Source organism: Haliotis asinina, chromosome 2 (assembly GCF_037392515.1).
Source record: "Haliotis asinina isolate JCU_RB_2024 chromosome 2, JCU_Hal_asi_v2, whole genome shotgun sequence".
NCBI classification, from domain to species: domain Eukaryota; kingdom Metazoa; phylum Mollusca; class Gastropoda; order Lepetellida; family Haliotidae; genus Haliotis; species Haliotis asinina.
Genome location: NC_090281.1, coordinates 61,220,770 through 61,243,968, shown reverse-complemented (window position 1 = coordinate 61,243,968; position 23,199 = coordinate 61,220,770). Strand labels below are relative to the sequence as shown.

Genomic DNA, 23,199 nt, shown 5'->3' with positions numbered 1-23,199 from the left:
GTTTATTAGCAATATCTGATTTATCAGTAAGCAATTGATCTCCATGTTTGAGATGATGGACAGTAGATTTAGTACCTTTACCTTTGATTTTCTGGATCATGTTCCATACCTTGGACATGGGTGTCCGAGAATTTATTTTGGAAACATAATTTTGCCAAGATTGGCGTTTGTTTTGTTTAAAAGTACGCCGCGCTTTAGCATTTAAAATTTTAAATTTATTTAAATTATGTACCATAGGATGGCGACGGAAATAATGTTCTGCCTTTTTCCTTGCCTTCCTAGCTTGTTTGCACTCATCGTTGAACCATGGTTTTCTTATGTGTGGAACTACAGAGGAATTTGGTATACACTCATCAGCTATGGAATTCAGTTCATCAGTAAAACATTTAATAGCATCAGGAACGTCAATAAAAAGTTCGGGTTTAAGTTTTTCAGCACACAGTGTTTCATATAAAGTCCAGTTAGCCTTTGTAAAATTCCGCCTTGATGATGGAGGAACATCAGATGGAGTTATAGCTTTTAATATGGTAGGAAAATGGTCACTTCCACAGAGGTCATCGTGGACTGACCATTCAAATTCATTTAATAGTTCTGAATTTGTAAGTGACAAGTCGAGAGCAGAATAAGTCCCTGTACCAGGGTGTAAATATGTGTTGGAACCATCATTATAAATACATAAATCATTGTCAGAACAAAAGTCCTCCAACAATTTACCTCTAGTGTTTGTATTTACACTACCCCAGAGTGGGTTGTGGCCATTTAAATCTCCCATTATAATACAGGGCTTTGGGAGCTGATCATATAGAGCTTGAAGATCGGTTTTGGCAAAAGCCGAAGATGGTGAAATATAAAGAGAGCATAGCGTAAACGCTACATGTAAAATAATTCTCACTGCAACAGCCTGCATATTAGTATTAAGTGAAACAGGGCTTTGAATAACATTTTGTTTGACTAGAATGGATGATCCGCCAGTGGCCCTATCACCCAGAGGTGAAAAACAATGATATGCATTAAAATGGCGAAGGTCAAATGCATCTGTTTGTTTTAAATATGTCTCTTGGAGACATAACGCTGAAGGTGTGAAATCTTGGACTAATAGCTGTAATTCATGTAAATTAGTCCTCAAACCTCTGCAGTTCCATTGTACAATATTATTGGAATAAACTATCTTTTGGGGGGATTTTTTTGGGATCTACCCCGCACTCTTTTGGAGGGCGACAAGCTATGTGCCCTAGAATGGACGTTTTCAGAAACGTCCATATCTTCAAGAGACCCATATTTATTAAACAATTGAATTTTATTTTGTGACCCCTTAGGAGCTCTGCCACTTTGTTGTTTTGAAGCATCTGACTTAGGTTTGGGTTTAGTTTTAACAATTTGTTGTCTATCAGCTGTTGAATGAGACTCAGAGCGTGACTGTGAAGATGACTTATGATCAGAGGACTTTGATGTAGTAGGAAGTGATTCCTCAGTCTGGGATGATATAGCAGGGTATAAAACCTGTGGGGAGTCGGAACTGACCCAAGTCAAGGTAGTTTGGCATCCTGTGGATGATTTTGTTATTTTAGAGCTGAATTCAGATGATGATTTTGCTACTGTAGCATAACCTTCTAGAAGGTCAGATCTCTTCACCAGTTTCTTTGCCTCAGAAAAAGAGATATTTTGGGTGAACTTTATTTTGTTAATCGCCATTTGCTCTTTTCATATTGGACACTGTTTTGACGAAGATGAATGGTCGCCAGAGCAGTTAGTGCATTTTTTAAAGTCACTGTCACAATCTTCTGTTGTGTGTGTCTTCTCACCACAGTGAGCACACACAACAGACAATGTGCAGGTAGATACACCGTGTCCATATTTCTGACATTTAAAACACCTGAGCGGGTTGGGGATGTAGGTTTCAACTTGGATATTGCAGTAACCCGCCTTTACTGATTTGGGAGCATTTGGCAATGAAAAAGAAAACAGATAGGTATTTGTTTGGATTGTTTCATTGTTTTTTCGGGTGGAAAAGCGCTTCACATACAGCACACCTTGATCCTTCATTTCGCATGCTATATCAAGCTCGGACATGTCAGCAAACAACCGATCACGATCTCTGACGATACCTTTACTTGTGTTCAAGGTCTTGTGAGCAGAGACCGTGACCGGAATGCCCACAAAAGATTCAATGTTCATCAGATTGGTTGTCTGCTGTTTCTTGCCACACTCTATTAGCAATGCACCCGAACGCAAGCGTCTAATGTTCTTGACATCCCCAGCAATACCTTGAATGCCCTTAGATACTGCGAAAGGGTTCAACTTCAATGGTGTCTTGTCCGGAGTCTCAATAACGAGGAAACGTGGCCAATACTCAATCGATAGAGACGGTCTATGAGAAGTATCAACGGGATCAATTTCAAGTGGACGTTTGGTTTTTTTGGGGGGTATTTCATAAGCCATGATTGGTGTCATATGATTCATCATCCGAGCTCCCCACCCACCACGGAGTATCACAAGGACAATGCTAAAGCAAGCGGGCCTCCAGCTTGCAGCACCAAGGATACCCGGATGATATACTCCAGCAGAAGAATTAAGAGATTAATAATTCTACCAGATTGGCCCATGAGCCACCGCCTTCTGGCATAGGACTCTAGGCAAATTACAGAACAACATACTTCAAATTCAACATGTTTTAGATTATAAAGCCAAGTCCAAATTTACAACGATTCCAAATGATATATGTGCATTGATAAATATAATAATGCTCCATGCACAGGGCTTGGCATGACCAGCCGATTGGTCGAACCGGGCCTATTCGACCACCCGTCTAGGCGAAGTCAGGGCCGAAGTGGTGTATTGAGCAACAGGAACACGGTTGCAAGCTCCTATTACTCTCAACCACCAGGATCCCCTCCTCCGCCGACACAGGGCTGCAACCCACGGCAAACGGGTTGGTGGACCAAATATCCCCCCGGGTCCACTACGGGGATGTCGGCGAGCTCTTGGCGTTACCCAGCACCCACCACGAGGAGGTGGCTCGCCACGGGTGCCTGACATAGAAGAAAACAAAACTATTGTTTGTTCATGTTAAATATGTGTTCACCCCAATACATACAAATCCTGACACCATCAAGCTGCATATATTATCACTTATTCTAACCATATTATCCATCTTGTAATGTGTTCTTTTGTGGAGTTCACTATTGATAACTCAGGCCAAGTACAGTAAGCTCCTGTTGTTCCTGTCTAAGGAGATTGTCATATGTAGCTCTGCGCCCCAAAGATAACCGCCACAACCGACCTTTTCCTTTTCCTTCTCTGGCTGTGGTGTCTGTTTCCTCATGTTGTTGCCGGTGTAGGCCACACAGCGCAGCTGCCACTCGCCAATGTCATCGTTCCAGTGAACATGCTGCTCAATCATCTCCTGAAAGAATCAAACCTCATCATGGGTAAGCACTTCCAAGTTATCAATATTATGGACTATGTGTCTGGTGGATTTTCTTGTCCCATGACATGATTTTACAGGAAGATGTCATAAAAGAATTTTCTTCACATGGAGGTGTAATAACAGTGGGAGTGTGTCTTCAAACAAACAGTATACCTGTGAAGATCCAGGTTAGAATTGGTCTTCAGCAACCCAAGCAACCAATGCTTCTCATTAGGAGCAAAAATATGGATTGGGTGGTATGCAATGCTGAATTGGTTGACATATGTCATTGTATTCTAGTTGCATAGATCAATGTTCATGAAGTTAATCACCGGACTGTCTGGGGTGAGTTCCAGGCACTTGTGGTTAGGTTCCATGACTTGGATGACAGACTGCTAGTGGTTGACCCTTGTGGGACAATGTTCATTAGTTGATGAGTCAGCATAATTTGATAATTTACATGCTTGCCTGATATGACTGGAATATTTCTGCCTGCAGTGTAAGACAAAACAATCACAAGCACCATAACAGTATTTCCAGTGATGGAGGCTAACCTGGTATTCGGCTGGGATGAAGCTGTCGATGATGGTCATATGAAGCTTAAGCTCTCGACTCAGTTGGCGGACATTTTCCAGGAGTCCTTCCATCTCCCTCTGGTGTTCCTGCTGCATGTCCGCCAGCTGAAACATACACATTACAAATTACATACACACATTACATATTACACACATGCAACCCTCCTGCCCCCCTCCAAAACGCATGCACGCACGCACGCACATTACATATATTACACTCATTAAATATTTCACTGACACAACACACACATACTCCATATGACACTCACATTATATAATGCACACACTACATATTACAAACACCCACCACACACACACATCACATACCACACAACAGACATTGTGTTAAGGAATGGTGTCAAGAAATAATGAAACATCATGATTGATTTCCAAAATAAAGTGAAAGTTGACACATGATGTTAAGGCTGATGATATTTCAGATGATGACCAACCTCTGACTTGGCCTGCATCAACATGGTCCAGACTTTCTTCAGCTTGCGAGACTTGCCCTGTGCCTCCTCCTGCAGGTTGGAGTACTTCTCCTCAATGTCCAGCCGCTCTTGCTGCAACATAAACCAGCTCATTACTGACAGATCTACATGCAGTGTCTCAAAATATTGCCTATACACTATTTTTGAAGGTCAGATTGAAACAAAAAACTTTTATAATCTGATCACCAAGAGATGCATAAAACCATTTCTGTTAAAATTTCAGAAATCAGTAATGATAGGATATTTCAGGAATGTAAGATTTCCCTAGTCAGCAGGCATGCAGCTATTCAGCATAAGGCTAGTGTCAGACTACACACTACATCAGTCAACAGATAAGAGCAGAGCATGCATCATTCTCAACTTCATGGGGAGTATACAAGTTTTTGAAGCCAAGTTGTCTATTAGACTCTAAGAGGTTGTACTCATTTTACCCTCTTGATTTACTGCTTATCTACACCATCAAAAAAACCATTTGTCAAATATTGCATCACTGCTGACTAAAGCCAAAGAAATGCTTATGACCAATATGAGAAAGTGCCCAAAGAAGAAGAGAAGTGCCCAAAGAAGATCACCGCAAGTTACTGCAGCAGAAGCCTCCTCTCACCTCCTTTTCCTCCAGCTGCTTGCGCAGAGTGTCCTCAGCCTCCTTCCTCTCATCCAGTTCCCGTGCACTCTCCTCGAGGAGACGCTCTTGCTCCTCAGCCTTCTCCAGCAGGTTTTCCCCACCAACAATGATCTTCTTCTCGATGGCTGACAGTTTCTGGGTTAGCTGGTCCTGCTCTTCTCTGTCAGACAGATAATAAATCCATTTTGAAAGTTAAAAGAAAATAGTCAGCACTAAGGAATGGGTCCACCACATAGTTATCCAGGATTCCAAACTAAGTCTCCAAACTGAGCATGCAGCTTGGGATCAGTCTCAGGCAAACAAACAAGACTCATATTTCCCCTCAGAGGCTGGATAAATATTATTGATGCTGATGGCATACTCTTTACGAGTCTGGAACAAACAAACCTGTGACTGATATAATGAACAACAATCCACATCCCCAGGGTACATTGATTGTTTGTTGCTTAATGCCGCACACAGCAATATCCCAGATTTATGGCAGCTGTCTGTAAATAATCGAGTCTGAATTAGACAATCCAGTGATCAACACTGATCATTGATCTACATAGCTGGAATAGACACATTATCAATACCGACTGTCAGTCTATTAAGCGATCTGTTATTCTAACCAAAAATACCCGGAAATATACTTTCAATCAGAACCTCAGATAAAGTGTCAGCAAGTTAAGCACACAATCTTATCTAAAATGTCCGACAACCACCCATGAACATGACAGGATCACAAGGAATCAGTAAGGGAATCTGTCATTTCAAAAGTTGTACACTCACTGGTATTTCTTGAGCTCAGACTCTTTCTTCTCTAAATCCATTTTGACCTTGTTCCTCTCCTCCTCGGCCATGTCTTTCTTCGACTCCAGCAGTCGACGGTCCTGCTCGATGCGAGCCTGGATCTCCACCATCTTCTCCTTGGACAGCTTCTTGCCACCTACAGCAGACAACCACACACATACATCAACTGTACTCTGAATCACCAACAATGTGACAGGATACTGGTATATGAATGGAATGAAGAAACAAACAAACACAGTTAGCGAACCAAAGTTAACAAAACCATATACATCTTTCAAAGAATTCAGCTACTCCTTTCAGGAATAAGACATTCTTCTTTATTGTTTACACAATGTTTCAGGGCTATTCCTTCTAGGTTATTCCTTGCCCCATTATCAGTCAGGTGTTGATCCACCTTACGAAGGGTGAAGGAATATCCCAAAAACGTTCTGTGAACAATTAAGAAGAACTTACAGCCTAAAAACCTAAAACTTCTCTAGATAATCACAAGACAGGCACACCAAGACATACCATTCAATAAAGATATTCACTCTTAGAACCAGAATCCTGGGGACTGGTTCTAACCCTGAATCCCTATAGTAGGAACAGCACATGTGGCTCAGGACCAGTTCTAAGCCTGAACCCCCAAAGTAGGACCAGCAAAGGTTGCTGGGGACCTATTTTAACCCTGAACCCCCAAAGTAGGACCAACAAAGGTTGCTGGGGACCTATTCTAACCCTAGAGACCCACAGTAGGACCAGCACAGGTTGCTGAGGGTCTATTCTAACCCTTAATCCCCACAGTAGGACCAGTAGGGGTTCTTGGAGACCAGTTCTAACCCTAAATCCCCATAGTAGGACCAGCACAGGTTGCTGAGGGTCTATTCTACCCCTGAATCCCAACAGTAGGACCAACAGGGGTTACTGGAAACCAGTTCTAACCCTGAATCAACACAGTAGGACCAGCACAGGTTGCTGGGAACCTACTCTAACACTGAATCCCCGCAGTAGGACTATCAGGGGTTCCTGGGGACCAATTCTAATCCTGAATCCCCACCAGCAGGGGTTGCTGAGGGTATATCTTAACCCTGAATCCTCACAGCAGGACCAGCACAGGATGCTGGGGACCTATTCCAACCCTGAATGCCAACAGTAGGAACAGCTTAGGTTGCTAGAGATCTGTATTCCCAAATCATGTCATCAAGGGGACCATGATGGAATGTGTCAGTTACTCTACCAACATCATCACTTGGCTCAGCACCACAAGTGAGGGAAGATAAAGAGTTTATAGAGATCCACAAGGTAGTGACGATGCTCTAAAATATGATCCACAACATCCATGAGGACATGTGCTATGTTACAAGGGAGATAATCACCATGGCACAAGCAAGTACTGTGTCACTTCTGGACATGCAATCATTCCATAGGCCTTAATGTCTTGGATGTTTGTTCAGTACTCTATGGACAATGGTGAGTGGGATACCATGGAAATCTGACCATGCTTCCCCTCTACTGAATTATGAAACACTAACCTAATGCACACAACACAATGCAAAACAGAATTATACAATGCTGAACAGAAGTAAATCTCATCAGAACCCAAACCCAAAGTGAACAAAATGCTTTCTATCCAAAGAACAGAAATACTACCATACATATACAATCACAACCATATATAAAATCCTACACATTAGGCTACAAAAATAAATGGTTACATTCCCATCCTTTTTTCAGAAAATGCAATGAAGGAGAAAATTCATTTTGCAATTTTTACTTCAAAGGCCAACAAACTTAACTCTCAAGAAAGTGAAACTCAAATGTATATATTCACTTACATCACAGAAACTATTGTTCAATATATTATCAAAGGCCAACAAACTTAACTCAAGAAAGTGAAACTCAAACGTATATATTCACTTACATTACAGAAACTATTGTTCAATATATTCATAGTCAAATGTTTATCACATTTTTATTTTTATATGAAGCACAGTTAATAATCAGGTTAATACAAGAAAGAATTCACTCTTGTTGTAAGAAAAGTGTACAGGCTAACATTTCACCAACATCTGTCTACCACACAGCTAATAGCTTCAAAATGTTGTCTCAACTGTACATGTCCCAAATGAAAGTACATGCACCAAACCACCCCTCATGCCATCTAAACTGGAGACATTCCTGTGTAAATACTCACTTGCATCTCCACCTGAGCAGCATGGACAAGTAGATAAAATGGTGTTACCATGGTAACAGAAAAATTATGTACTGCAAATAATCCTGAACATTTGAGGGACCTGACATTCATTGTGACCAGGACTGTGAGATGACACTCCCAGTCAAAACTTTGGAGAAGACACAAAAGCAAGAAAAGAAAGTGTAACATAACATAACAATGTTAACATTACCTTTGTTAACAGTAGCATGTGACAGGTTTTAACGTTAACATTTTCATTTGGGTTGGAAGCAACAAAAACATTTCATTGGCACAAATGTATCAGTTGATTACTTATTACCTTAAGCTTTTCAGAAAGTCACAGAGTAATATTTAGAGAGCAAAACTTGTTTCTGTGTGAATACAATTTGTTTTGTTCCTTGTTTGCATATGGACAGAGTAAAAAACAAATTTTCATCCCAAAATTTAACTAGTACATCAGAAATGTACAGTATTGTAACTGCAGACAACTTCTGAGAGTGAGAGTATTTGCCTGAACAATGCAGGGCTTGAATTAAGAGATGTTAACCTACACACACCAGGTGCAACCTAAGATGAAAGTTAAAACCTAGTTGCATCAACCAAATTCAAGTTTAGAAGTGATCATCTCTGCAGACATGTGAAACAAATTTTGGTATTTAAATAAATTAAATAACAAGCAAGCTTTATTTAACTTTTGTTTGAACAGTAATTCAGTGAAGAAAACAATTTTAGCTTTACCACAAGTTCAAATAAGTGCAACTAGGCACAATGAAATGATGGGTCCTATACAACTAGGCCATTGAGCTTCCTTGTGCTGACTAGAATGGTCACAAAACGAATGTAAGAGAATAATGAAGATATGGAAACATACCTCTTTTCTTCCGTCTTCGCCTTGTTCCTCCTTCACCAGGCTCCCCATCATCATCCTCTGAATCATCCTCACTTTCTCCCTCATCATCTGTCACACCTACCGACCAAAATGTTATACACTGTAACAACTAGCTGGTGACTGCCCCATAGTGGCCCAAAAAACAAGCTTGGGCTATTGGGCATATTGATAGTTGGGGCTCAGTAATCTATCATTAATATTAAGATTGCAATTGTAAACCCCACCACAAACCCATGTAAGCAATAACTGGACGCAATCATAACACTGTGCAAATGAAACAGGAACCAATAAATACCACAATCAGGATGACTGAGGATACACCATGCTGAGACACACATGAATCAATTTTATGAGGAAACCGCATCAGTTGTTTATGTCCTCATTCAACCAATATAATGAGAAACATACTCTCTAAGATTTAACTTGATGTTTCAGATTTTACGAATACTTGTTACAATATTAGAATCGTGAGTTCACATTGATAATCAATGATTGATCGATCAATTTATTAATCGGCCAGTCGCTCCAACACTACAAAATACCATAGAGAGAAGCATCAAAAACAAATCTTGGCACAGTGAAAATTCTCACTTGGTTGTGCCAGATGAACATGAGGTTGTTGAAGTGAGCATGAATTCAAGGTGTCAAGATAATGCAAATGGAATTTTTGTTATAAATCAAAATAAGCCTCACATTATAGGAAACTATATGTGACACTTCAAGATTCATATCAAAACAAAGAATGAACAGCAGCCTACCATCCTCCAGCTGTTTACGTAGTTCTTCAATCTCCTTCTGGAACTGTCTCAGCAATGCATCCTTTGGATCTTCATTGATCTTGGCTCTGTTCTTTATGTTCTTGGCTCTGTTGGCATATCTGAGGGTGCTGATACTCTCATCATAGTTGTAGTCAGCTGGGCCTATGTTGGCTACCTGCAAGACAGTCAGGTTGTGTGTTTGGATTTAAGAAAAATTAATGACATGTACAGTACCAGTCATTTAATCTGTCTATGTGAAGTCATCAGCTGTGTGGACATCCTGCAAGATAATCGTGAAAGGAACAGGACATACCATGACAGTTTTTGAGTTTCCTCCGAGAGAATCCTGGAGTAGTCGTGTCAGTTTGGAGTTCCTGTAAGGGATGTGACTACTCTTTCCATCTACTAGTGCAGAAATAACATTTCCCAGCGTGGAAAGAGACAGGTTGATCTTTGTAGCTTCCTTCAGGCGCTGTCCAGTAGCACCAGTCTTAGACTGTCTCTCAGAGCCCTGAAAATAATTATACACTTCATGCATCAGGAATCGAATGAAGACGTTGTGGGTTGTGCAAAATACTAAGGGAGATAATGTGGTCAGACAAAAATTATCTCCCTTGCCTAGTCTGTGGCCCCACTTCATTGTGTGGCCCTATCACTGTCATGCTTTAAGTGAAATGTTTAACATTTTTGGACAGCCAAATGGACAACTTTTGTTACAGACATATGCTATGGGGACAAAATAATCACCAAACATCTGTATTGGTTTATTTCTTCCACTGCAAATTGTGCTTCTTTCATTGGCATCCCCTGTGTTTTGAATTCTTACCATGTTAAAGATAATTCCCAACAAAACATCTTCGCATACAAACATCCTACACTGTTGAAAATAAGACACAGCCTTTTGAACATCAACACTTGTAACATCCATATCTTTCTTTTTCTCTGAAAATCCCCTTAACCACTGTTTTTAGACATAAATCTGCAGCTTACAGCTAAATCAACCAGGTGAAGTTTCCCAACACGGACATGCTGTTGTCCGTCTGCTCCCTTCTCACTACACTCGATGGTGACAGTAAAGATGGCATGGGACCTGGAACTGTGCTGGTTCATGTTGGTGCTGCCCACAACCCCTGGAAACAAACAAACATAACACACCTTGGGAGGCATGGCAATATGCTGTTATTTCTTTACTAACCTAAACAAATGAACCTGCTTATGTTATAGTACTGTTGCAAATAGGAAAAAGCTGATTTTGCACGTTTATCTCATCAGTATATGTTGTTGATATGTGAAAGTATGAACTATCAGTTAAACTAAGTTTGTCCTTACAGAGGTCCCCTTGTGCCAGGAGCAGCACATGCATTTCATGCCAGGTGAAATGAAGGTACATCGTCATACACTGCTGAGCGACCTAATTCCTAATTATAGTCTGATGTTTTCAGCTCCTATTTGTATTTTTTCTAAGTTTTCAGCACCTATTTGTATTTTTTCTAAGTTTTGCCCGATTTTACGAGTTAGATGTTTTTCTGAATATCCTACCACGCATCCCAGAATGCCCAGTTAGGCAAAAGAGAGTTACTTTGACATATCCTACTTGCAGTTGTGTAAATTTGACGGATACAGAGCAACAGCCAATAAACATTTTTCGTCTCTTTCCAACATTACTTTAGTTAAGTGTTTAGGCATTAACATGTGAATTCAGAACACAAAGTCAAACCCTTTCAAGTAGTATGCGTGAGTGCTGTTGTAAATTTTGTAGACATTTTGATAAATTTTCACTTCACTAGTTATCCATTGCCTCTATTGGTGACTCTCTCAGCAAAACATTGTTCAAAGACCATTGGTTTAGGAACTGGCAAAATGCCTTTTTATGCCCACGGTTTGTCATATAATTGTTGCCCATATCCCACATTTTATGGCAGAATGAAGTCAGTGCATCATCCTCATAATTTGGAATCAAGGCCCTACTGCCCTGTAAGAGATACAGCCAGAACTCACTGTTTTTGTTGCCGAGTGTCATGATCCGATCCATGTCATCTGCATTGCTCACTACGAAAGCCGAAAGGTCTTTCACATACACACCAACATCGGGACGTTCCTTCACCTAAAGTGAACAGCAGCAGCATAGAAATTACCTTCTATCTTTCCCATTTTGAAGTAAGATTTCAGACAAAATTAGAAAATGTCTCGCATGAGAAATCTTGTCCTATGGTCAAAAAAAAATAGTTATCTTTACGCTAAATGAAATACTTTTTGAAAATAAGTTCCTGAAAACTGATGCATAATCAGCATGGAATGAGAAGTTCCTTGCACTGGCAAATCTACCCACCTCCAGTCTGTGTTCCTGGTCTTTCCCTAGTAAGTCCCTCACTTCCTCGTTGTAGATCTCCAAGTAGGACACTCTCACTAAAAATCTAGATTTAACCAAAGAAAAACAGAAAAAACATAAAGAGTACAGCCAAATCCTGGTGAGTCAAAAGATGGGGTCTCAAATATCACGTGTAACTCAAAGTACCTGTCTGTCCTAAACATTATTTCTAGTCTACCACCATCATGATCATAGATATATCTGTCTTGAATACAACGATAAGTTGAATTTACTACTTGGACTCACGACCCGTGAAAGTCCTGGGGTAGAAAAGGCCTTCAGCAACCCATGCTTGCCATAAAAGGCGACTCAGCATGTCGTAAGAGGCGACTAACGGGATCGGGTGGTCAGGCTCGCTGACTTGGTTGACACATGTCATCGGTTTCCAAATGCGCAGATCAATGCTCATGTTGTTGATCACTGGATTGTCTGGTCCAGACTCGACTATTTACAGAACGCCGCCATATAGCTGGAATATTGCTGAGTGTGGAGTAAAACTAAACTCACTCACTCATTCACTAGTCACTTGGACTCACTGCAATTTGACTGTATATGAAAACACTAAATTTCTGACAATGTAAAACACAACTTCTTTGAATGGCATTTATACAAATACAGTCATACAAATAAAAGGTGAAAATTAATGGATGTCAACTTCTGTAATATGAGGAACACGACGTCTTGAAATATATTTTCTGAAATGACAGATGTGAGTGAATCTAGACCTTTTCTTTACCTTATGTCCCCCTCAGCCTTTGCAATTGCACCAAAAATATGTGCAAAAGAATTAGGAATGATTCCTCGAAGTTCTGGCACAGATCTCACACCCTCCATGGTGAATGTTTTGCCAGTACCCGTTTGTCCATAGGCGAAAATGGTCCCTGGAAGATGAGGAATCATTAACTATGACGAAGATTACACATCATATACGCAACTGGAGTCTCAACAGGGCCATCAGGAGAGGCCATAAACAAGACAGGTCATATGTGCACATGTCCAAGATATGTTCATGGAAAAGTCATTTCTATGACTAACTGTGAGTATTTGGTCCAAACTGATGAAAACATGCACTGTTATGACCATTTCAGAATTCCTGCAACATCTGCCTTTGCAATAATCATTAACAGTAATGTACATGTGTCAAAATGGGGTTCCTTAGCTGATACACTGTTCTACCTTTGACAATTTCCTGTTTATTTTCAATGAACTTTACATCACAATTCAAACATACCCCCCACACTTTCAAAAAGTAGTAAGAGAGACATCCAAAAGAATATATCAGAGTTTACCATGCAAAGCAGAGACAAAAGAACATTCAGAAATTCTGATTTTAATGGTATCATAAAAACACCAAAATATGATAAATTATTATGTTTATTGTCATTATAATGGACCTACCATTGTACCCTGCTAGACAACAGTCCACTATTGGCCTGGCCACCTCATTGTAGACATCTAGCTGTTTACAGTCAGGTCCAAACACAATGTCGAAAGTGAAGATCTTTGGTGGTTCCCCTGGGGTGGCGTTAGGGTGGTTGACTGTGATAGTCCCTCTCACCGACTCAACCTGTTCGTGCAAAGTACAACTGACATTGGATTTTCTGGATGCCAATTTTGATGATTTGAAGACAGTTCAGAACCAAACAGAACCAATGATCTGTTCCTGACCTCAAAATGACAGTTTGGAGTTTTGTTAAACAAGTTACAACTGCAGTCAGCAATAATCAAGCTATATGATGGCAACCAGTAAGCAATAGAATGTGGACCAGGGGATCACAAGATCAACTGATGCCTGAGACTCCGCTAAGCACCAATTCTAAGCACCCAGTTTACTAATCTACAACGAGTGACCTATCGCTTGACAGAAATCCATTGTCTAGAATTTCAAAACAGTTGTGACACATTGTGGAATGGGCATATCCTCTGACATAAAGTCAAGCAATGCACATTTGTGTGTCCTGCTTTGACTTTGAGCACATTTCAGCAAGCAGTGAGGTGCTGAGGTGCCTGTATCTGGTAGTTATCACTCTCAACCCTTTCAGTTTCAGACATACTTATGACTAAAATATGTGAACATGGTCAAACTGTTTTGAACCAGTATGTCAAGAAGCATCAAATTCTGACACATCATAATAGTAAAACAGCACAAAGTTGATGATTGAAAATGCCACAATCATGAAAATATATTTTCTAAAGTAATAATTCTCACCTTGACCATTGTTTTACATCCTGTGGAAATTTCCTTCTCATTGAGGGGACGACACCTAACTGCCACCCGCACATTATCCGTTTCCTTCATGCTTTTAGTATTGTTTTCCTGAAATAAAACATTTTGTATATTTTAATGTCTTTTACCTGTTTACATGATATCGATACCCCATCATGATCATGTATGTAATCTTATCATCATGATCATATCATCTAAAAAACAAATATGATATGATGAGAACAAGCAGAAATAATATTTTTCATTATCAGTACAGAGGTAGCAAAAGTTGAGATCATGGTGATTTCATAAAGAAATGTCATAATAAAATTGCCGTAAACCATTTTAATACTAACATAAATGGTGCTAAGTAGAGACAATGAGATGAAATCTTTATGTATGAGATATATGAACTCAAAATATGCAGATACTTCAACAAAGAGTTTTACCTAAACATGATGATTATGATTATGTGACGAGTTTTGATACGGAAACCAGTGGCATGTACTGGCTAATGAATAGTGGGAGTTACCAGTCTGAAATGGCCACTGTGTCATGGATAAAAATAGTAACATTAAGTCATGACTGTTTGTGACTGTTTACTTGTAACCATAGCAACCTGGTCATGGGGTAACTGATAAATTTGAGAACCAGTGCCCTCATGACAATATGCTGCTGTCAGTTTGGAATATCTTCACCATGTTCATGATCACTACTCGTCACTTTAAAGGAATATTCTGAGTTTCTCAGCTATAGATGAATCTGACTAAATGTTCAGAGATATTGTCCAACAAACAGGACGTAAGCTGGGCATGTTAAACTAATTTCAAGCAATAACAATGAAAGGTAAACATATATATATATACACACACACACTGCAAGAGTTGTCTCCAGTTTCATAAGCATGAAATAGCACAGTGTCCTATTGTCGGTTCATGAGCATATATAAACTGATATTGCTCTGAATTCTATGTAAACATGATGCATTTTGTTAGTAAGGTAGATCTTTCCACGGCAGGGATAGAAATTATTCCAGAAAGTCTAGCCTGAATAATGTTAACATATATGGAGGATGCTAACAACCTTCTGTTTAAATACCAGTTTTATTAAACTAGTTAATGATTTATTATCAAATGAATGAAGCAAGTCTATGTTTAGCCAAATTAAGGAAACCTTCAACACTGACAACTGTTAACAGCAATAGGGATAGTGCTAATTTCTATCCCTGCAGTACGTGACCCTCATACTAGGTCGTACTAACATTCAGATTGACTTGCAAGTGTACAAGTCTTCTGCCATAGCTGCTTCAGTGAACAGGCATCTCACACACAAGCAAAGTGGGGTATGTGTTTCTGCACATTTGGTTAGTAAGTTGTTTCGCAATGAACATGAATGACAGGCTGAAAACCCAAGTGAGAAAGCGTGAGTTTCAATTATAAATCACAGCAATATTCAAGCCTTCTCATGACAAGGGACGAAGACTGGACATCGAACATTGGTACCATTGTGAATCAAAGCAATACAGCAAGCCAGCACTTCCTTCAAAAGATTTCACTATTGAAAAGCTGAAGAACTGGCTGTAGAATAATATGTGTAGTGCACAGTGATAGTGATGCTCCACATGTTAGATATTTAGATGAACATCTAACCCTCCAACAAACTAGGCAAATGCAGAGTTCATTCTAGAAACGACAGGGTGTTGGGTGGGTGTGCTAAATCATGGCAGTAGGAGACTGTGAGGTACTCAGGGATTTCCCTTGAGTACGGGACTACAAAATGGGGGTCTCCAACACTTAAATATTATGAATATTATGTTGTAATATTGTTGTAATTCAGTTACTGTTATTGTATTATATATCAGGATCATCACATTGTTCCAGTAATTGAATTGCAAATGATACCACAATCTAGTAACTAGCAAACTCAGTGATAACTTAATGTTACTTGATTGAAATTTTATCAAAATATTTGTACTTTTTCTGGGTCCCTGTGGATGCAATAATATATTGTATTGTATCCACTCTCAATTTTTATGCGTACAGGAAGCAGGATTTCGAGTCGAGTAATTGTAAATCCCTGGGTAATGATATTTCATCTTGGGCCGACCTTTAAAACACAGTAACACAAACTTTAAAGAACACAAACTTTGAAAAAAAGCCATCATACTTTTAATAGTCTTTTACATGATTGTAGTTGATTATGTTAGGGTAGGGTTAGGTTATGTCAGGTTAACCTAACCATAACATCCTCATGAGAAGTTGTGGTGCTGTATTCTGAAGGTGGTCCTGATCTTGAAATATAGGCACGTAACCAAGGTAATTAGAAAAGTGGTATATTCAACATAAGATTAACTAAACAGGACTAATGTGGCACAGTCTAGGATGAACTCTGCGTAAGAATACTAAAATATTCGATTTCCCATGCCCTTTAGTGTCAATCAAAGCGTGCTGAGACTAAGATGGCAGATGCAAGTGAAATGAAAGAACTAGATATACCTCAAGATTATACTCCAGATGGGTTAGTTACAGATAACCTGAGAAAGCATATATTTGTATATATCACAAAAATGAAGAATACAAAAGAGAGCAAATGTGCAGACTGAGAGTCCCTGATGAGACTGGATTTGCGACTAAATTCAACAAGTTTAACATGTTGCATTCATTATAATATTTAAATTAAAACACAATATATTATGATCGTATTACGTCATGATATACAAATTGACCAACACTCGCTATCTACTGACATAAAACAAAGAAATCATCAGATATATGAAAACTTTATGACGGACTCAAAATCTTTGTCCACTGAATGAAAAGAGCAAAACTAATACGTCAAACAAAATTTATATACATATTACGCGATGTGATTCTGGTCATTCGAGGAAATTTCACTTACCGGCATCCTGCTTGTTCTCTGTAAATCTTAGAATGCAAAGCAGCGTTTCCTGAGCTTGTTTGTCGATTCAGACGATGAGTTTTATCAAATCATGACACACACTAGGCGAGATCAGTCACCCTGCTAAACATGCAAAATCAAAACATTTCGGTATGTGACAGGGTCGCAGTGACGGCGAAGAATTATTCTGATTGGCTGTTCGCACAGCTACGACCAATCTCGCAATACGTCATCTTCCAGATAGTCTAAAGCCTAGCTGATACTAAGCTGGGAGCCGTCTATTTGGCCGAGATTATATTTTGAGCCGGAACAAGCTTTGTAAAATGTGATACCAAACTGGTATAAATCAATTCTGTTTTTCAACTGCAGCATCCTTCCGGATCCCCCTATGTACAAGCTGATTTTAAGACAGTTCACAGTTATTATAATTATTATAATTGACAGTAAATATGTAACGTGAAAGCAAAAAAGTAGAATTATTTACAATATCCGTAAATCCGTGCAAATAGGCGGTATCAGTTATTTGAGTAAATAAAAAAATAATAATCCGTATACCACATGCAGGTATTAATAAACGGAAACTGCTACCGCGCGTGTAAAGAAAAATGAACCTAAATATACGGACAAATACAATATTTACGAATGTGCATATGTAACATTTATTTTGAATTGATGAAATTTATTTTTGTTAAGGCAATTGTTGATGAAAGAGTTACGACGATGTACCGTGTTACCATGTGGTTAGGTATCTGTTCTCGGGTCAATTCCAGCTCTTTTCAGATTCCTGCTGTTAACCGTTGTTGTTGTTGTTGTTGTTCAACTAACGCGGCACCCATCAATATTCCACCTGCACGGCGGCGGCTTGTAAATAATCGTCTCTGGACCAGACAATCTAGTGACAGACATCACGAACATCTACACAATTGGGATGCGATGACATATCATGTGAGCAAAGTCAGCGAACATGACCACACGATCCCGTTAGTAAGATCGCCTCTCACGACAAGCATGGGTTACTGACGATCAGTTCTAACTCGCATCTTCACGGGTACACCCACCCCACCCACTCCCGGAGTGTTATTGATGGAAAATTACTGATACTAACCCCTCACACTCTCTAAAAGTTCGTAAATCTTAGCATTCTCGAACACCAGGATGAACTGGGACAAGAGGCCGGGGCACCGTCGAAGCGTACGTAGAATCACTGACTGTCGACTGACTGTAGCTTTATTTTCCTTTCTTTCACAGATCACCTACCTCTTCACAAGTCATATAAGACAGTCGACAGCAATAATAAAAGTTTATTCTTGTGAAAATCGTCAGCTTATCTGTCAAATGAATTTGCTGCTGAAGAAACCAATCGGGGCGGTGGAATAGCCCAGCGATTAAAGCATTCTCTCTCCATGCCGTCTGTCCGGGTTCGAGTGGAGCAGGATACATTGTGTGCAGCCAATTCCCCGTGTCACTCGCCGTGATATTGCTGGGATATGGCCGAATGTGTCTCAGAACTATACTCACTCACTCACTTACTTACTTAAGGAACCAATCACTTCTATTAGGAAACTATTATAACAATGGACAATAATGTGTTATAACCTAACGGGCAAAAGAAACTTTTCACTTTTAAATGAACGCATCTGCAATTCCAGATGCTGCCATAAAGTGAAATGATATTAAGAAACATTCGCCAAACACTCGAGAAGCAAGGCCAAAGTCCGCCATTAAGTGAATTTCATGCTGGCAGGAACATACCCAAACGTGAGTCTCACCTATTCTGACAATGTCCTACTTTTCAGCCGATCCGAATTTCCTAATGTCAAAGTGAAGATAGAAAACCACAAACAGCTCTGGTTACACTGAATTCCAATTCCTTGTTTCGTATGAAAATGGTACGAGGTCTGGTCAAAAAGTTCTAAGCCTACATAAATTCTAGACTGGTGACACCAACTAATCTTGGGAGTGTTGCTGGACAGTGTTCATCATAAGCATTTCCAGTTATTTTACTCAAATAGATCAAATAGTTTATTAGGAAAATAAATGGATATACTAAGAACACTGTCCAACAACACTCCTGAGATTAGTTGGCGTCACCAGTCTAGATATTATGCAGGCTTAGGACGTTTTGACCAGCCCACATATTTGCAAATGAATTGTAACTTTAAACTTTAATAACACCGTATTTATATATTTTATGTCGAGGTTTTGGCAGCATACCTTAACTGAGAAATCCCAGACTGCCCCTGTTTGATGAGTCGTAAAATGATTCACAATGCATCAGGCTCACTGTCTACACCTGTTATGTGTCTTTTGCGCTTATTCGGTGTAGTTCGGTCACGCGTACGACGGTATAATATCAATTCCGTACCAGACCGCCCAAGTTTTCTAGCGACAGAGCCTAGCTTTGAGATTTCCACCATTTCCAGGTTTCCGTTTGTCAGAGCTCGCGTTACGATAGAGTACGCACAGTTTGCAAGCATTAGAAAGAGCGTAATGTTGCAATATACAAGTGGTTAATATTAATATTTATGTATCCAGTTAAAAGAATTAGTCTAAATAGTCTGGACTGGTTATTGCACTAAGTTGCGCAATAAACGGAACGCTGCAATCAGGGAACGAGGCTAGCTGTTCTGTAATCAATCTTTTGACATGGATTCCAAAAACAGCATAAATGGACTTTACTGAAAATACCCGTGCACCATTGTTGTATAAACACAAAAGTGGAACAGCAGAATGAAAAAAATAAACATTTCAGAAATGTCCAGACTTTCACAAGACGAACCTGACAGAGCCATTAGTATATGGCACACTGGGGACCTTACAATGTCGCAATGCAAGAGTCTTCAATTGCAAAAGACAAGCCAGACACAAGGCCATCCATGAGCAGGGAGACCAAGGGTTATCACGCCAGGGGAAGACCGCGACATCCGGACAGTACACTTGGGGGACAGATTAGTCACGGCGACGTCAACAGCGGCGACGGCCTTGGGACATCCTAGCAGCAGACGAATCATATGATGACGACTCTGTATAAATGGTATCAGAGCTCACCGACCCTTACGTGGAATGGCCTTGACCCATGAACACTGTCAACGAAGGTTCCAGTGGCCTCGACATTGTACGTGACTGGAAGAGAGTCGATTCAACATATTCCGAAGTGATGGGCGCGTTCTTTTATAAAGACGTAGGGGTGAGCGACTGGCGCCAAACTGTGGTCAAGAGGTGCACCCTTTTGGAGTCATCCTTCAACTACAACTATCCGCCTACAACATTTGTCTTCAACAAGCTTTGGCTCTTGCCAACTTGTATATTTGTAATCATCCATGCTATGTTTCGTATCCGCATCTAGGTAGGATGGTTTAAGGACGGCTCTAATGGCAGCTGATTTGGTCTATTTTCACATACACGTAACAAACAGAAGAATAGAAATGCGATCTACCAGTCTGTGTCATCATCTATTTTGTTCCCCAGGAAAACAGATCAGCTGGACCCGCTTCAAGAGAATGATCCTAGATACAATGAATCTTTGGCCCCTACAACCAACATAAAATTGCCCTAATCCACTTCACAGAGCCGATATTGTAAGACGGCATGAATTTTAAGATCTTGGCTAAGATCGAACTCTTCAACGGTGGAGGTACGAATTTCTTAAACTCGACTCTAGTCTGCAATTGTCTGTATGTGCGCATATCATGCTGCTCAAATAAAAAGTGGAACTGGTTGTTACACACATCCCATACCTAGTTCAATAGCACCTTGTAGATTTCTCATGAAACAATCTCTCAGATTTTTCAAAGAAACGATTAAGTGGAAGATAATACCTTTGTACATTATAATTTTGTCAATCTCCAAACGTAAAGTTGAGATATTTGCGTAAAACAGACACTAACTTGAACGCCATTTTGTGACAGACTACATTTTTCGATTGTAACTCCAAACAAACAAAAACAAAATAAAAAAAGCAAAACAAACAACAAACAAACAAAAAAACAAACAAACAACATACAGCCCCAACAAACTAAAACCAAAAAAAAAAAAAAAAAAAAAAAACCCACTATATCACTTAAGTTTCTGCTTTAAGAGTTCTGTAGATTACAATAACGTAAAAGAAATGTGAAAATGACACCTGACGACCACATACAACACGGTAGTCTGATGATACTACTATCAAGCATCCGTGCTGGCACTGGCTAGCTTACTTATGCTAGTCTGAACAAGGCATGATATCACATACTAACAATGGTTCTTTGAACTGATTAGGAGATGATTTTTTTAAAGGATAAATTCGGATTCAAGTTATCTGGCGGACGGAATATGATACTCGTACACGTTGTTCGTGGGAGACTGTTAGCATCAAAATGAAAATAACTTCAGTATTAAAATGACTATAGTTGTTTTGTCAAGTTTCGTAGATGATGTCCATTAAAATGTGTCAGCACAGTATCAATAAAATCAATAAAATCAATAAAATTCAACAAATACTTTATTCTCCCCTGAGATCTAAGTGAGGGAGTTTTATGTCGCTTTAATATCCCACAATATCACGGCAGCGGACACCAGAAATGGGCTTCACACATTGTACCCATGTGGGGAATCGAACCCGGGCGTATGCTTTGAATGCCAACCTTTCCAAATAAACCCATGTGAATGGGTGAGTTTTGGTTTACCCAGTTTTAGCAATAATCCGGCAATATCATGGCAGGGGACACCAGAAATGAGCTCTACATTTTTATGGGGAATCGAACCCGGGCGAATGCTTCAGACAGCAGCCTACCCCACTGACCCAAGTGAGTGAATGAGCTAGTTTTACCCCGCTCTTAGCAATGTTCCAGCATTATCGATGCGAGGACACCAGAATGGGCTTCTCATATTATACCCATGTGTGGAAACGGCGTGACGCTTTACCCTCTGAGCTACACAACCGTTCCCGGTCCAAGTGAAGCTACTTGATTAGGAAACACGCTCGATGGCAATCGCTTAACCTCATTCAGTCATTATTTTGGTACAGGTCAAATTGACCCGAACCGAATGTCTAAAAAGCAGAAACGAAGCGAAATAACTGTCTGATCGAATTGTCCAACACAATCGAGCCTGGTTCTATTCCCAACACTGGTGCATTGTTCATTAAGTCACCATGACCCCTCCTCTAATATTCGGCCACTGGGTTGATGATATTTGACCTCTTGCTGTACGACAACAGACGATAAATGTGATTCTAATAACATACTTTCAGAGACATGAACGAAAGAATAAAGACACAAGAGAGGACAATACGTGTCTTGATGGAAAGGAGAGTCTTTGATGAAGACTTTCAATCTTCCTCCTGTTTTCCTGGCTAAAATAGACTTGCCATCGACCTTCCTCTGTCTGTATTCCACGGTCAGCTCGCGACTATATCTCACAAAACAAATGCCGCCGTACTGTAAGGCAAAATATCTACGTGGATTCTGTGAAACCCTGATAACCCTGGATTAAAGTTCGCCAAGTTACGAAGGAAACTTTGGTGTTTGTTAGATACTGGGTAATCGGATTCATTATATAGGGAAGCAAGGCTGTTTGATCGATGTGGTCTCAATTAATGCTCAACGAATGCTTTGACCACAAGGATACCCACCGCCCAAAAATGAATATGAAATAGTGCGCGTAGTGCTCATTTCATGTATACATGTAACAAAACTATATGTTAAAAACACACTATCCTTTTGTATCTGAAAACTCGGCTCCATTTGATTTTTTAGCAGTATATTCATACAATATTTCTACTTGACGAGTAAGTGATTGAATGCAGTTTTACGCCGCTTTTAGTAATGTTCTAGCAATAATGAGATGGCAGACACCAGGGATGTGCTTCAAACATTTTACCCATACTATTGTATGGAAACGAACCCAGGTTTTCATTTGGACGATCGAATGCATTTACCACTGAGCAAACAAACGCCTCACTTGAAGAGAAAACAATCTGGAATTAAGGAGAAACGTCATCGCGCTTCACGAAAAAAGTCCTTCTTGAAGTAAAGAGAA

The 23,199-nt window shown here is 39.8% G+C and overlaps 1 protein-coding gene across 4 annotated transcripts in view; it reads right to left on the bottom strand.

Annotated features, from left to right (window-relative positions):
• LOC137274068 (kinesin-like protein KIF3A) overlaps positions 1–17,360 on the bottom strand; it is a 30,179-nt gene extending 12,819 nt beyond the window's left edge. The window contains exons 1-17 of one of the 4 annotated variants that reach the window (XM_067807050.1): positions 17,182–17,324; positions 16,779–16,816; positions 14,287–14,394; positions 13,476–13,644; positions 12,814–12,958; positions 12,039–12,123; positions 11,708–11,813; positions 10,700–10,839; positions 10,023–10,220; positions 9,710–9,884; positions 8,934–9,029; positions 8,063–8,074; positions 5,869–6,025; positions 5,077–5,257; positions 4,434–4,544; positions 3,961–4,086; positions 3,281–3,403 (exon numbers count right to left, since the gene is read on the bottom strand). In XM_067807050.1, coding sequence (XP_067663151.1) covers positions 3,281–3,403; positions 3,961–4,086; positions 4,434–4,544; positions 5,077–5,257; positions 5,869–6,025; positions 8,063–8,074; positions 8,934–9,029; positions 9,710–9,884; positions 10,023–10,220; positions 10,700–10,839; positions 11,708–11,813; positions 12,039–12,123; positions 12,814–12,958; positions 13,476–13,644; positions 14,287–14,376 — 1,914 coding nt within the window. In that variant the 5' untranslated portion in view covers positions 14,377–14,394; positions 16,779–16,816; positions 17,182–17,324. Of the gene's footprint in view, positions 1–3,280; positions 3,404–3,960; positions 4,087–4,433; positions 4,545–5,076; positions 5,258–5,868; positions 6,026–8,062; positions 8,075–8,933; positions 9,030–9,709; positions 9,885–10,022; positions 10,221–10,699; positions 10,840–11,707; positions 11,814–12,038; positions 12,124–12,813; positions 12,959–13,475; positions 13,645–14,286; positions 14,395–16,778; positions 16,817–17,181 lie in introns of all 4 variants that reach the window. The other 3 variants (XM_067807047.1, XM_067807051.1, XM_067807049.1) reach the window with 3 other exon arrangements.
• Between the last annotated feature and the right edge of the window lie 5,839 nt (positions 17,361–23,199).